We start from the raw sequence: 17304 nt of genomic DNA on the forward strand, positions 1-17304 counted from the left end.
TGGATCATCTGCTGTAGTAGGGAGACTTTTGATTTGCATTAGGGAGAACATGTCAAGAGTAATGACATCTTCTGTAAATTTTTCAGTTATTTCCTTTTCCAAGGGTAAACAGGACAATCCATCAGCACTTTCATGATTAGTCATCCTCTTGAATTTGACCTTGTTAATGTGTTCTCCAAGAAACAGAGAACATATCTGCATTCATGCTGCTGTTAGTTGGACACCCTTGTGTGGATTGAAAATTGACACTAGGGGTTGATGATCAGTAACAAGGGTAAACTCTCTCCCATACAGGTACTGATTGAAACATTTTACACCTCAAATTAAACTCAAGGCCTCTCTGTCATTCTGTGCAATTTTTCTCTGCAGCAGTAAGGGAATGTGATGCAAAGGCTGTGGGGTGTTCACTTCCATCACTGATAAATGTGACATGACTGCACCTGTACCATAAGGCGAAGCATCACAGGCAAGCTTCACTGGATGATGTGAATCATGATGTGTGAGTAGTGACTGACATCACAATTTCCTTTGTCTTTTGGAAAGCTACCTCGCACTGCTTTGTCCATTGTCATTTCTTCCCGATCTGTAGTAAAGAGTTCAAGGGTTGGAGCACAGTAGACAGGTTAGGCAGGGACCTGTTATAGTAATAGACAAATGCTAAAAAGGACCACAACTGTTACACATCCCTTGGCCTTGTGGCATCCACCACTGCTTGAATTTTCTCAGGACACTTGTGTAATTCTTGTGCATCAATGGTGTGACTACAGTAAGTGATGTTTGGTTTAAAGAATTCACACTAGTTGCATTGTGCTCACTGTCCATAATCTTCCAATCTTTCTAACACTGTCTTGAGATTTTGGAGATGTTCCTTGTCATCGTCACCGGTAACAATCATGTCATCCAGGTAACACTAAGTGCCTGTGAGCCTTGCAGCACCTGGTCCATCGCTTTCTGCCAAAGTGCAAGTGCAGTTGCTACTCCAAAAATAAGCCTATTGTAGCAATAAAGCCTTTTGTGAGTGTTTCTGGTGAGAAACACTTTAGACTCTTCTTCCACCTCCATTTACAGGTAGGCTTCAGCTAAGTCCACTTTGCCGAAGTGTTTTCCTGCAAAAATATCCTCTATATTGTGTAGAGGGTATTGATCTACTTTCAGTACTGGGTTGATAGTGACCTTAAAATCACCACCGATCCTGGCAGATCGATTCTTCTTGGCTACTGGGGCTACTGGTGTTGCCCATGGGCTCTACTCAACCTTGGAAAGAATTCCTCCAGCCCTCATGCAATCTAGCTCACTGGTTATTTTACCATGGATTGTGTATGGAAACAGACAGGCTTTGTAAAACTTAGGTATGACATTTTCATTTTGCACTATTTTATTCTTAATATGTTTGAGTTTTCCATTGCCATCCTTGAACACTGCTGTGGCATCATCCAGTACCTTTATTAATTTGCTTTCCATTGTCTCTATTGAAGGGGATGTGGCATGCAACTTGTAGATGGATCTCCAATCAAGTTATAGTTGTCTCAGCCACTCACGAGCCCCCACAATGCTGGCCCTCCTGTTTTTCCCACATACAAGCCCAATGTGGCTTGTTGGTTGTTGTAATTCACTGCTACGAATGTCATTCCCACAGCAGTTACCATTTCTCCAGTATAAGTTCTTTGTTGGATATCTGCAGGCTTCAGTTCAGTATCTTTGAAATGCCATTCAAACTCATTTTGTGCAATGACTGAAACAGCCGAGCCGGTGTCCGGTTCCATTTTGATTAATTTGCCATTTACTTCTCGTGTAAGCTATATTGCTTGTTATTTTTCATATTGTAAATCTCAAGGCTATCTGATCCTGTGTCACTCTCATCATTATCAGATTTTTCATCAATGACATTCATATTAATGCTCTTTTTGAAACTGCAACTTGACTTTTTATCTTTTTATCTTCCCTGTGCAGTCCATTTATTTTTGTCTGCCCAACATGCTCTTTGTATGTGCCCTACTTTGTCACATTTTCTGCAAGTTTTGCATTTAAATCTATATTGGTCTGGTGTACATGAGCCCCTGGCACAATGGTCACACAATTTATTCAGGTATGCGGGTTTCTGTTTAGACATTGCAATTTTGTTCACCGCTCACTCTCACTCCTGAATGCAACTCAATTGTATCTCTGGCTGCTGTTTCCATTGGTACAGCAATTTCAACTGTTCTTTTAAGAGTAAGTTGCACTTCAGGTAGGAGCCATTTTTGAACACTTTCTTGTAAGTTTCCACAAACTAAATAATCATTCGGTGCATCATTGTGCCCATTACTGAACTGACAATGTTTGGACAATTTCTTCACTTCAGCCATGTAAGCTGAAGTGGAGTACCTTTTCTTTTGATTCCACTTATGAAATTTAAAGCGTTCTGCAATTAAAAATGGTTTTGGTTTTAAATATTCCTGCATTACGTTCACAATCTCAGCAAAACTCATTGTGGCTGGTTTGATTGGAGCAGTTAAACTTCTAAGCAAACTGTATGCTCTTCCACCAATTATACTCAGCACATCTGGTATTCATTTCCCATTTGCTTTAAAATACTGCTAAATTCACTCAATATACATCACCCCAGTTATCTTTTGTGCAATCGAACATGTCAATCTCTCACATGTCAATGTGCTCTTCTGCACATCACTGTTGTAATGTGTGGATTATTTCAGTTACTGTTGCCTTCCTGTTAGCTTGAGACAGTCTGGCCATGCTTGTCTGACATCTCTCATTAACAAGGCATTTTCACCCACAGAGCTGCTGCTCACTGGGTGTTTTTGTTTTTCACACTATTCTCTGTAAACTCCAGAGACTGTTGTGTGTGAAAATTCCAGGAGATCAGCAGTTTCTGAGATACTCAAACCATTCCGTCTGGCACCAACAATATCAATATCACTTGAATCACATTTCTGCCCCATTCAGATGTTTGGTCTGAACAAAAACTAAATCTCTAGACCATGTCTGCATGGTTTTATGTATTGAGTTACTGCCACATGATTGCCTAATTAGACATTTGCATTACCTAATAAAGTGGCCAATGAGTGTCGAAATGGCTGTGATAAAAAACTGGTTTAAATCAAACCTGTCCGTACTGTGCTACATATCAAGTTCATCTTGCTGGCAGCCACACACTGAACAGTTGTATTGTCTCAATGGTGTGACTGCAATCTGGCACCCTTACAATAGAGCTGTAGTGGCAGGTCACTCTCCCATAGAGAGGATTTCCGTCAGTATCCCATAGATGCTAACCGAAGCAGTTCCGACAGGACTCAAAGCTGATCATAATTTTTAAAAGGGAATAAAGTAGATTGAGAGACCAGAGAGAAGAAATGAAGTAAATGGTCAACACATGCAAATTGCTGGAGGAATTCAGCAGGTCAGGCTGCACATATGGATGGAAATGAACAGTCAATATTTCAGGCCAAAACCTCTCATCAGACCTTGAAAGGAAGGGGAGTGGAAGCCAGAATAAGAGGGAAGGGGAGGGAGAGAGTATAAGCTGGTAGGTGATAGGTGAGAGCAGGTGAGTGAGAAGGTGGGTGTGTGGGGGAGAGAGGAAGAAGTAAGAAGCTGGGAAAAAGGTGATCGGCTGAAGAAGGAGGAATCTGATAAGAGTGGGCCAAGGAAGAAAGGGAAGGAGGAGGGGAACCAAAGGGAAGTGATGTGCAGGTGAAGAGAAAAGAAGACATTAATGGGTAACCAGAATGAGAATAGAAAAAGAGAAAAAGGGAAGTGGGAGAAATGACCAGAAATGAGCAAAATCATGCTCATGCATTAAGGTTAAAGGTACCCAGATGGAATAAGAGGTGTTACTCCTCCAACCAGGGTTCTCAACTTATCAGTAGAGGAGGCCATGGACCAACATGTCAGATTAGGAAGAGGAAGTCGAATTGAAATGTGTGGCCACCAGGAAATCCTGCCTTTTGTGCCAGATGGAGCAAAGTTGCTCGACAAAGTGATCCCCCAATCTTTTGGTTCTCACTGATGTAGAGGGGGCCACACCAGGAGTAGATGATCCCGATAAACTTACAGGTAAATTGTTGCCTCACCTGGAAGGACTGTTTAGGGCTCTGAATGGTAGTGAGGGAGGTGGTGTAGGGACAGGTGTGGCACTTGTCCTGCTTGCTCTTGGTGCATGGTCACCACTTCTTGAGAGCTGGATTAGCGATGGTTCAAAGACTGCCCCTTTACTGGGTCTTTTTTGATTTGTGTGAGGGAAGGGGTGTCTTGTTTGCTTTTAAATTCAGTCATGGGATGTGGACAACCCCACAACGCAAGTGTCTATTGTCTAATTCCCTGGACACCTGCCTGAGCTGAGGAGTTAGTTTACAATCAATTGCATTGATATGTCTGAGCCATGGATATCGCATCCTAGCTGTCTACATGGTACGCAAGACAAGGCAGTACAATACAGAGAGCAAGCTGTTGCTCATTTCAACAGGCTCCCCCTCTCCATGCAGCTGATGAATCCAAAGGAACAGCAGAGACTGACACAGTTTGGCACCAGCAGCATTGTAGGAGTTACCAGTCAAATTTGAGCTCAATGTAAGACTGCCTTAGGGAGTCCAGCTCCGGATTTTTCCCTTGGGATTGACATCTGAAGCCTTCCCCATGAGTGGATAAGGCAGCAGAGTTTTGAGATCAGAGTTTTCCTTCTCCTAGATGAGCTGTCAACCATGGCTGATGAGACTCATCTGCCCAAAGCGACTGGTTTTAAGGCACCAGTAACCCATGTCAGTGTCTCCTGTCAGTCGAAACGGTTCCACTGAGCTTAGTAACTAAGCCACATGTGAAGGCCAGGAGCTGTCAGAGGCTATTTGAGATGCTCGCCATTTGGAGCTTATCCCCACTACCACCTCCAGCTATAAAAACCTTAAGGAGATACAACCATAAGACCATAAGACATTGGAGCAGAAATAGACCATTCAGCACATCGAGTCTGCTCCATAATTCTATCATGGTTGATTTATTATCTCTGTCAACCCCATTCCCCCACCTTCTCTCTATAACCTTTCACACCCTTACTAATCAAGAACCTATCAACATCCACTTTAGATATACCCAATGACTTGGTCTCCACAGCCATTTGTAGCAATGAATTCCACAGATTCATCCTCTGGCTGGGATGGCAGAATTACTCCACTGAGCAACACTAGTGATCGAGATGAGTTTGAATGACAATGTAGACAACATTAATCTCTTGATTAATGTTACCAAAACTAGAAGTTCCAGACTTACAACATAACTGAATTGGAATTCCTCAGCTGTTGTGAAAAGTTCGTAACTTTGGTCAATGGTCCAAGACTGTGGCTGCTAGTACTTGACTCCCACAATTAGAACATTGTACAACAAGGAAATATAAACACTGTCATGAGGCACAATATTTTTAGGTGTTACGTGCTGTGTTTATTTTAAGAAACCTAAATCATGTCACTTGGATGAATTAAGCATATTGTAGCAGTTAGCATAACTCTTTACAACACCAGAAGCCCGGGTTCAATTCCCGCCATTGTCTGTAAGGAGTTTGTACGTTCTTCCAGTGTTTGTATTGGTTTCCTCTGGATACTCCAGTTTCCTCCACGTCCAGGATGTACTAGTTAGTAGGTTAATTGGGTGTAACTGGGCACTCATTGGGCCAGAAGACCTGTTACCATGCTGTACATTAAGAGGAATAGACAGAGTGGACAGCCAGCACCTCTTCCCCAGGGCACCACTGCTCAGTACAAGAGGACATGGTTTTAAGGTAAGGGGAGGGAAGTTCAAGGGGGATATTAGAGGAAGGTTTTTCACTCAGAGAGTGGTTGGTGCATGGAATGCACTGCCTGAGTCAGTGGTGAAGGCAGACACACTAGTGAAGTTTAAGTAACTATAGACAGGTATATGGAGGAATTTAAGGTGGAGGGTTATATGGGAGGCAGGGTTTGAGGGTCGGCACAACATTGTGGGCCAAATGGCCTGTACTGTGCTGTATTGTTCTTTGTTTTTGTTTTGTACGTATAAATAAATAAATAGAAATTAGGGTGGGAGTTGCAGAAGAGGTTCACTAGGAATGGAGCTCTCAGCTCTCAGTTATGAGAGAGTGCAAGGGGTCAGGGTGTCTATTTCTGTTCTCCACAGAGTGGGGGAGGTTAAGAGGAGTCAATACTGAGGTGTATAAAATAATAATGGTTTTGATAGGGTAGACTGCAAGAAACTTTCCCCCTTATCTGAAGTGAATAAAACTAGATGAAATAGAGCTAAGGTAAGGGGTAAGGAGTCTAGGGGGGATCTAAGGGGATCCTGACACATTCAGCGAGTAATGTCTACCTGGACTAGTGGAAGCAGAGATGCTGATAACATCCAAGATGTGTCTGGAGAAGCACTTGAAATACCCAGGTACAGAGGACTATGACCATCTGCTGGAAGATGGGATAAATATTGATGGGTCAGCGTGGTTATAGTGAACTGAATGGCCCATTTCTATGCTGTATCACTCGATATGCACAACTCCAGGCTGGTGGTGATGGAGGTCACTGCCACCTTCAGTGATGTCATAAGACATAGGAGCAGAATTAGACCATTTAGCCTATTGAGACTGCTCCACCATTTGCTCATGACTGATTTATTATCCCTCTCAACCGCATTTTCCTGCCTTCTTCCTGTAACCTTTGTTGCCCTTACTAATCAAGAATCTATCAACCTCCACTTCAAATATACAAAATGACTTGGCCTCCACAGCCACCTGTGGCAATGAATTCCACAGATTCACCACCCTCTGGCTAAAGAAATTCCTCCTCATCTCTGTTTTAAAGGGATATCCTTCTATTCTAAGATGGTACTTTCTGGTCCTAGACTGTTGGAAACATCTTTTCTGTATCCACTCTATCAAAGCCTTTCAATTTTGGTAGATTTCAATGAGAGACAATCCCCCATCCTTCCAAACTGCAGGGACTATAAGCCCAGAACCATCAAATCATGTACTCAATACAGAGCTTGTGGCATAGTAAGTAAGCACATGGGGAACTTTATCCCTATTATGACAACAGGAAGATGGGATGAGAAGGAAGATTGAGGATCAGGTTAAAAGGTCAGGGCAACATCATGGGCCAAAGATCCTGTACTGTGTTTTCCAAAGATTCATAATCTTACAAGGGAACAGATTGTTCCTCCATACAGTTTCAAATGAAAATGGTGTTATTCAGAGACAATTTCCCCTTGTTCTAAATTCTCAGACCAGGGAAATGTGTACCCAAGCAAGCATGCTCAGAATCCCGTATGCTTCATGAAGCTCATCTCTAGTTCTCAGCTCCAAAGAGTATGAATCTACTCAAGACCGGCACATCATCTTTGGCCAAATGGCCTGCCCAATGCTATACTATTCTATGTTCTATATACATAATCAATACTCATAAGACCATCGATTTATCCAGGTATCAACCTGACAGGTCTTCTCTGTACTGGTATCAATGGACATATGTCTCTCCCACATGATAGCAGTGCACCATGTTCTCACCACAGTTTGAAACACCTCTCAGTTCCCTAAACTCAAGAGAACAAATGCCCAAGTTGTTCAGTTGTAGCTGAAACAACTCTTCAAAGTTCAAAGCTCAAAATAAATTTATTATCAAAGTGTGTATATGTCACCATATACTACCCTGCAATTCACAGACATTCACAATAGAATAAAGAAATACAACAGAATCAATGAAAAGCTACACACAAACAAAAAGTGACTAACAACCAATGCACAGGAGAAGACAATCTATGCAGATACAAATAAACAAATAAATAAATAATATTGAGAACATGAGTTGTCGAGTCCTTCTTTCTGTAAATTTAAGAGGATTGAAGTAAATAGCTAATGAAGAAAGGGTTTGTGTTGATGGTTGGGAGGAGATTAGAGCTGAGCATAAATACTCTCTATATATAATAAATAATGTATTTATATAAAATAAAGAATGTGGGTGGTATGGTAATGTAGTGCTTAGCATAGCACTTTAACAGTGCCAGCAATTACCGATCAGGGTTCAATTCCGATCACTGTCTGTAAGGAGCTTCTACGTTCTCCCAGTGACTTTGTGGGTTTCCTCACACATTTCAAAGATGTACAGTACAGGGTTAGTGAGTTGTGGACATGCTATGTTGGCGCCAGAAGCGTGGCGATACTTACAGGCTGCCCAGCACAATCGTCTCTGATTTGATTTGATGCAAATGATGCATTTGACTGTATGTACATGTGATAAATAGATTTAATCTTTAAATACTCATCACCTCATGTGCCAGTTATCCTGTTTTAGCTCTGCTTATCCTTCTGCGTAATGTCACATCTGCAGAATGTCCAAAGCTTCTACAGTCAATTAATAACCTTTGAAATGCCATGGTTGTGTTTCCGTACTGAAAGTTGACAGCAGTTTGTGCATAGGAAGCCAACAAAACAGTAATGAACTACGTGACAAGTTAGTCCATCTTTGACAGTACTGAGTGTAAGGCAATTGGCCAGGGCACTGGGAGAATCTCATCGGAAATGACATGAGATCTTTTACATTGGTCTCCAAGAGCAAGCCAGTCAGTAGTGTCACATGGAAATCACCACCTGTAATGATGCAGTAGTGCCTGGTAATGCTCACCAGGAGTATGGTGGACACTGCCAGCAGCAGGTGTGAAGGGAATGTGGTTGTTATATTCTGAGAATGAATAAGGAGCTCCATGGTTGGGTGTGGGTATACTGTCTTGCTTCATACCCCAGTGCCCTTCATTATTGTACAGACTCTCATCCAAAAATTTTGAAAGGTGCAACAATGTCTTTAGGTTCCAAAGCCAATCTGGGATTTAACTGTACAGAGATCATAGCTGTATCCACACTACAAGCTCGCGTTGGTTTTCCTTAAAGCTAGCATTCACACCTACATCCAATGTAGATTTTTATTCCCTTTCAGTCACCCGACTCACCATGTGAGACTTCATTTAATTACAGAGCTCCATTTATTCATTTGATTTCTGGGTTGAGGTTGGCTGGCAAACAACTTTTTCACTCCTCATATCCTCTGCTCTGCTCAGTAACACAATATTCCTTTTATGAAGCACTGCTGAGTAATACAGTCTGGCCATTAGAGGAATTGAATGAAATAGGGTAAGAAAATGGTGCTGTGATCTTGTTGAATGGCAAAGCAGATTCAAGGAGTATTTTGACTTACTCTTCCTGCTGTTTCCTATGTTGTTAACAGGATTGAAATGAATCTCCCATACTCGCCTCCAGTCCATACCCTGCAAAACAAAAAAACACACACATTCCCTCACACATTCACTCAGACAAACAAGCACAAACACACACGCGCGCGTATACACAGACACACATGTGCACACACACACGTGCATATACACACACATACACACGGATACACAGACATGCACACACTCACACACACATACACAGACACAGACACACAGGCATACTCACATGTGCCCACACAGACACATGCACGTGCACACACATACACAGACACACACACACACACACACACACACACACACACACACACACACACACACACACACACACACACACACACACACACACACGCACAGGTTCAAATTGGGTAAAGCATCTAATAATTGTGAGCAATGAGTTAGTATGTTCAGAATAACTCTGTAAAATACTAAGGATTAGACTACCCTAAACTCAAATAAACTCATTTCCATGCAAAAATACAAATTTTCAAATATTTCAATTATTATTTGGACACTTTATCTCTCAATCTGCCTTGTTATGGCCTTGCACCTCAGTGACTGCCTGCACTGCCCTCTCTCTTTAACTGTAACACTTTATTCTGCATTCTTATTGCTTTACTGTGTACTATCTCAATGCACTCTTGTAATGAAATGCTTTATATGGATAGTATGCAAGACAGGTTTTCAAAGTTCAAAGTAAGTTTATTATCAATGTACCTTTGTACATAAATGTCACCATATATAACCCTGAGATTCTTTTTCTTGCGGGCATACACAATAAATTATTAATAGAATAATAACCATAATATAATCAATGCAAGGCCGCACCAACTTGGGCGTTCAACTAGTGTGCAAAAGACAACATAATGTGCAAATAAAAAAGAATGAAAGAATGATAATAAATAAGTAAGCAATAAATATCGATAGCCAAAGCCATTTGATAACATCCCACATAAAGTGCTGTGCATTGGATGAGAGGTCAATAGATTGGGATACTGTGCTAACATGGTTTTCCACTGTATTTTCACACATGTATCAATCATAAACTAATTAACCAATCTGCAAGAGTGAAATCTCCAAGAGGCTTAAGTCCACAACAGTCTACATCATTCAAACCAGCACAAGAGATTATAACTGGAGATAGAGCACTTTGTATTTGAAACTCAGAGTTTTGTTTCGAGGGCAGTTATATATTACTGATACAGTCATACTTAGTATAGAAACAGGCCCATCACATCTGCGCTGGCTATCAAGCAACCATTTAACCACTTTGACACTCATCCCATTTTGTTCTCCCTACATTCCCATTACCTCTCCACAGACTCTATCCCTCACACACCCACTAGGACCAGTTACCAGCAGCCAATAAATCCACCAACCTGTATGTCTTTGGGATGTGGGAGGAAACCAGAATCCCGGGAGGAGCCATATATGGCCACAAGAAGACTGTGCAGACTCCACACACTGACCTCAACTCTGGAACCAATTCCACAACTCACAGGCTCACTTTCAAGGACTCTACAACTTCTGTTCTCAGCACTTTTTTTGTTTGCACAATTAGTCTTCTTTTGAACATTGGTTGTTTGTCGGTCTTTGTTTATCAATAATTTTTCATAAATGCTATTCATTATTTTCCTGTAAGTACCTGCAAGAAAATGACTCTCAAAATAGTATATAGTGACACTTGATAATAAATTTACTTTGGCTATGACAGAGGCAGATGTCGGGATTGAACCCAGATTGATAGAGTTGTGAGGTACCAGCTCTGCCAGCTGTTCCAAGGTACCACTCAAAATGTGCTACTATTGTATCAAAAGATTGGCACTGTGAATGGCAATACACGAAGCAGGGAAGGAGTCCACATGCCGGCAAGATAATAAGAACGGTTTCCTGTGATTTTCCTGCTCAGGGCTCAGCGGACTCCTACACCAGCCGCCCATCAGACTCTGACGTCTCTCTGGAGGAGGACAGGGAGGCATTACGCAAAGAGGCTGAGCGACAAGCTTTGGCACAACTTGAGAAGGCAAAGGTAAGATAGACTGGTACCGGCTCACCTGCACCGTGTCATTACAATCTGGCCCAGAAGGAATGCCTGTGGTCCTGACAGCCAACAGTTACACAATGAGGCCCAAGCACAAGGTCATCAGTCACACAGATAAGTTCAAGCAAAGTGGGGACACTTCACCCACCTTCCACTTCCTCTTCTCTTTTGAGCTGGTAAATACTTCCTTTCTGTTTCTCATTTACAGAGCCAAAAGTGGTGAAATGATCTGTGTCAATGGAAAGCAAATCATAGTTGCTCACTGTGTCATGTAACAGTAATGAACCAGTTACCAATTTCCAATTACTCTCTGACTTTTCTCCTGCAAGTGTCTCAGGTGTCAAGTGTGTCAAATACTTGCAATCCTATTAAGGTCCACAAATGATGGAAGCTAACTAAGATTGCCACGGATATTGTGTTCGTTGAATGACACTTGGTGTTATCTTGGCAACTCCTGTTGTGTCCAATTCTCAAGAGCTCTGGCCTGCAGGTTTTCTGAACTCACATAGCACTCCTTTCTCACTCATTTAAGATGAGTTGGATTTCCTTTTTGTTCTTCTCTTCTCTTCTCCCCATCACCCATCAGGCAGAAGATACAAAAGCCTAAAATCGCATACCACCAAGTTCAAGGGTAGCTTCTATCCCACTATTATAAGGCTACTGAATGTTCCACTAATCTAAATAAGAATCTTATTTTTCTTAATAAGATCGCCTCTCAATTTTCTAAATTGCAAAGTGTGCAGGCCTAACCTATTCACCCAGTTCACTGGATCCATTTCAGAGTGATCAGTGTTATATTGGTCAGGATCAGAATTCTAAAAGCATCAGGCCAAGGAGGAGACATTTTAACAAAGACCATGATAACTATAAGAGACTTGAACAGGACTATCAGACCATTATAAACATTTGTGTAACTTGCCCATGCTTGGTAGGTTCTGTGAGGAACACACAGAGCCACCATTCCTCTGACAGCAGACTGAAGTTCAACCCAGACCTCAGAACAAAATCTATTGTTTGATTTGCATAAGGTCTGTAAATGGCTGAATAACTATCTGCCATTCACAAGAACGCGCATAGCGTCTGAATATGGATGTGGAATGAGCTGCCAGAAGAAGCAGATGAGGCAGGTTCAATAGTTTCTTTTGGGAAGCACTAGGATAGGTACATGGAGGGATGGGAGATGGGCTTAGAGAGAAAATGACTGGTTGGGCCAAAGTGCCTGTATCCATGTTACATTGCTCTACAAATCTATGACTTTTTAATTCAGCTCAAATTGATAAGATGAAGGTCTTATTATTCTGTGAAAATCCAATTGCAGTACAATGGCACAGCTAATAGAGCTAATACTGGCTCACAGCAGCTAAGAGTTAGTTCAATGCTGTCTGTGTAGAGTTTGCACTTTTTTCCTTTTGCCTATCTGGGTTTCCTCTGGATGCACTGATTTCCTCACATATCCCAAAGGTTGGTAGGTTAATCAGTCAATGTAACTTACTCCTAGAGTGTTGGTGAATGGTAGAATCTGGAAGGAATTAGAACATAGATCATTACAGCCCTTTGGCCCATGATGTTGAGCCAACCTTTTAACCTAATCTTAGATCGATCTAACCCTTCCCTCCGGCATGGCCCTCCAATTTTCTCTCATCCATGTGGCTATCTAAGAGTTTCTTAAATGCCCATAATGTATCTGACTCAACCACCATCCCTGGCAAGGTGTTTCATGCACCCACCACTCTGTGCAATGAACTTACCTCTGACATACCCCCCCCCCATACTTTCCTTCAATCACCTTAAAATTATCCCCCTTTGTATGAGCCATTTCCACCCTGGGTAAAAGACAATGGCTATACACTTGGTCTATGCCTCTTATCATCTTGTACGCCCCTATCAAATCACCTCTCATCTCATTCGCTCCAGAGAGAAAAGCCCTAGCTCACTCAACCTATCCTCATAAAATGTGCCCTCAAGTCCAGGCAGCATCCTCTGCACCCTCTCTAAAGCTTTCACGTCCTTCCTCTAACTGAGGAGAACGGAATGTGGGAATGAAAGAAAAGGGGTTAACATAGGCTTAGTGTAAATGTTCAGCACAGGTGAATGGATTAAAGTGTATGCACCATACATTTAAATGTAATTATCTGCTTTATTAGACCAAGCCTGTTGCATTTGCTGTTCGAACAAATGTCGGCTACAACCCCAGCCAGAATGATGATGTCCCTGTGCAAGGCATGGCCATCTCCTTTGAATCCAAAGATTTTCTACACATCAAAGAAGTAAGTGCTCTGCTAATTGTATTTTAATTGTTATGTTCAATCATTGAAGTAATGATATACACAAACATTCTGCAGATGTTAGAAACCAGCTGCCATGTTATATTCAAGAGATTCTTCAGGTGCTGGAAATCCAGAGTAGCACATACAAAATGCTGGAGGAACTCAGCAGGTCAGGCAGCATCTAAGGAAAAGAATAAACAGTCAACTTTTTGGGCCGAGACCCTTCATCAAGACCTCTTAACCCTCCCTGGTGAAGGGTCTCAGCCCAAAACATTGACTCTTTATTCCTTTCCGTAGATGTATCTATGTTAGGGGGAACATTATAAATTCATGAACATATGCCTACTTTATCCCTAAATGCATTCTTGCGAATGTGTTATGCCATTACATTTGAGCTCATGTTAATGCAGTATGTGATCATGCATGGATACATATTATTACAATGCTTATGTGTGGGTGACCACTGTATTAATACATCTTATGAGGGTGCATACTCTGATAATGCACTTGTGCCTGGGTGTATGATTTGCCTGCACACTTGACACAGGTGTGTGCCTTTTTCTTGCACCTATGTATATTCAGGTACATAATATCATAATATGTATACTGTGTCTGTACGTGTGTTCATGTGTCCATGTACTTGTGTGTGGTCACCTGCTACTTTAATGCATTTTTAAAGAGTACATACTGTGTCTGCCCACTTGCGCATGCAGTTATGTAGTGTTCATATAATTCTGCATTATGCATGCCTTCTTAATGCAGTTATGGATGGGTGCATACAATGTACACTTGTGTATGGGCACATGCCATGATATGGATGCATATTGTCTTACTGAACATACCTAGCTCATACTGCTGAATCCACTTATGCCTGCTTTTATGCTCAAGTTGACCGTAAAAAGTTTTGTTTTTGCAGATTTAAATTGTTTGTGCCGATTTCCATGGGAAGCCTTTTCAGCTGGGAAATTGGACCAAGCACTTCCTGACATAATTTCCCAGCTGTTACTTGTATTCTTGACATTATCAATGGGCATGATGCCTTATGTTTGAAGTTGATACAGAACTGTGCAACCTGCAAACTGTGTTTTATCAGTAAAGGTTAAATAAGGAGCAAGCCATGCAGAAAAGCATCAAGCTGATGGTATTAAAGTGTCCCCATGATATCTTGATTTTTTTTTGCCATCTACTCATGTCTGATCCCTGCATTACTCATGGTTATATCTGTGTGCCTGTTGTAACTTGTTCCCATAAAGTTATAGAGCACTACAGCACAGAAACAGGCCCTTCAGCCAATTTAGTCCGTAATGAACTATTTTGCTGCCTAGTCCCTTTGACCTGCACGTGGACCATAGTCCTCCTTACTCCTCCCATCCATGTACTTATCCAAATGTCTCTTAAATGATTCCTGTGGAACAGTGCTAGTCACAGGCCTCCGGTCAGAGAAGCAAACATCTGCTAACACTCTCTGGCTTATCTCATGATCCAGTTTACTATCTTATCCTATGCAGGACCTTGACCATGTAAACGACATCTATTGCCTTGCCTTCATTGACTTTCCTGGTAACCTCCTTGAAAGACCTTGAGGCCACATAGAAGACAGGGATGAATACAAGGGCAGGATTGCAGTGGGTTGGAGAGGACATAGCTAGAAATAATTTGTGAATCACAAAACTTGATCAGGCAAGTCCAACAGGTGGCTGAGAAAACAAATGGCACGTTGGCCTTTATTGCAAAGGTGTTAAGAGTTTAAGACTACGAAGGTTTTATTACAATTCAATGTTCCAAGTAAATTTAATATCGAAGTACACATATGTCAGCGTATATTACCATGAGATTCATTTTCTTGTAGGTATTCACAGTAGAACAAGGAAATGCAATAGAATCAATGACAAACTACAAAGACTGACAAACAACCAAAGTGCAAAAGAAGACAAATTCTGCAAATAGAAAAATAAGTAAATAAATAATACTGAGAACATGAGTTGTAGAGTCCATGAAAGTTAGTCCATAGGTTGTTCAATGATCAGTTCAGACTTGAGGTGAGGGAAGTTATCCACGCTGGTTCAAGAGCCTGATGGTTGAAGGGTAATAACTGTTCCTCAACCTGGTGGTGTGGTACTTAAGGTTCCTGTACCCAGGGCAGCAGCAAGAAGAGAGCATGGCCTGGATGGTGGGGGTCCTTGATGATTGATGCTGCTTTCTTGTGGCAGCACTTCCTCTAAATGTTCTCAATGGTGGGGAGGGTTTTACCTGTAATGATTGTTGGTGAGACCACATTTTTGGTTACCTTAGCTAATAAAGGATATAGTAGCATTGAAGGCAGTCTGAAAGAGATTCACCAGGCTAACTCCTGGGATGAGACTATTATCCTGTCCGGAGAGGCTCAATAGTTTGGGTCTGAATTCCTTGAAGTTTAAAAGAATGAAGAGTAACCTTATTGAAACATATAAGGTTGTAAGCAGGCTAAACGTGGCAGATTTTGATACGTTTTCACTAGCGGAAGAGTTGCTAGTGACAGGGAACATGGCTACAAAAGAAGGGGCTGGTCATTTAAAATTGAGGTGCATAAAAATGTCTTCTGTAGTGAATATCTAGAAGTCTCTGTCACCAAGGGGAGTGGTGCATTGGTTGTATTTAAAGAATGGGTAAATATTTGAAAGGTCAAGGTATTGAGGGTTACAATGAACTGGCTCAGGAGAAGCTGAGGCCACCATAGATCAGACAAGGTTATATTAAAGGCATTCATGGGGCCTGGTAGCCTGCCCTCTAAGTTATCTAAAGGAGACTTCCTTGAGTGCACTCCTGACTAATACTAATACTGGGAACCACTCATCCTGCTGCAACACTAGTAACAAGTCAACCTAATGACCCTGCCTGACCTAGCTCACTCATAAATTTGTTCCCAAACCCATCTGATCCTGTCTCCCAGAAAGCCAGATTTACCCAATGTAACTTTACCCAACCAGATGTAGATCAGTATCACCTTCTCCTGTCATAACCTTTTCCAGAACCTGACCACCCCCCTCCTTACCTGACTCTCAACCCACCCTACAGCCTCCTGTCCTGCAATGAGGCACTCAGCTGTTCTCTTGACTCCCATTTTTTCTGTTTTATTTAAGATTTCCAACATCCGCAGTCTTTTTTTGGTTTTTGATTATCCTGATAATTGCAGTGCTTGGAGGAAGATACTGCGATCTGCCCATTTCAAATAAAGGGTCTCAACTTGAAAAGTTGACTGTCCATTTCCCTCCATAGATGCCTCCTGACCTTTGAGGATGTATGTGGAATGTCTGATGGCTATGGGCCAGTACTCACAGCTATTTAGAAGAATGAGGGGGGATCTCATTGAAATCTATTGAATATTGAAAGGCCAAGATTGAGTGGATGTGGAGAGGATGTTTCCTATAGCGGGGGAGTCTAGGACCAGCGGCCACAATTTCGGAATATAGGATTGTCCCTTTAGAGCAGAGCTGAGGGGGAATCTTTTCAGCCAGAGAGTGGTGAATCTGTGAAATTTGTTGCCTCAGGTGGCTGTAGAGGCCAAGTCACTGAGTACATTTGAAGCGGAGGTTGATAGGTTCTTGATTAGTCAGGGGTCAAAGGTTACAGAGAAGGCAGGAAAATGGGGTTGAGAAGGATAATAATCAGCCATGATGGAATGGCAGAGTCAGCTTGATGGGCCAAATGGCCTAATTCTGCTCATATGTCTTATGGTCTTATGGGCTTGTTGAGCTCCTCCACTGCTTTTGAGTGTAGCTCCAGATTCTA

At 41.8% G+C, this 17304-nt stretch overlaps 1 protein-coding gene across 3 annotated transcripts in view; it reads left to right on the top strand.

Moving 5' to 3' along the window:
* Positions 1-17304, top strand: part of cacnb1 (calcium channel, voltage-dependent, beta 1 subunit) — a 464251-nt gene that overhangs the window by 371541 nt on the left and 75406 nt on the right. For all 3 annotated transcript variants that reach the window (XM_073071735.1, XM_073071736.1, XM_073071738.1), the window contains exons 3-4: positions 11138-11257; positions 13414-13536. In XM_073071735.1, the coding sequence (XP_072927836.1) occupies positions 11138-11257; positions 13414-13536 (243 nt within the window). The remainder of the gene's footprint in view (positions 1-11137; positions 11258-13413; positions 13537-17304) is intronic.

This window comes from Hemitrygon akajei, chromosome 18 (assembly GCF_048418815.1).
Source record: "Hemitrygon akajei chromosome 18, sHemAka1.3, whole genome shotgun sequence".
NCBI classification, from domain to species: domain Eukaryota; kingdom Metazoa; phylum Chordata; class Chondrichthyes; order Myliobatiformes; family Dasyatidae; genus Hemitrygon; species Hemitrygon akajei.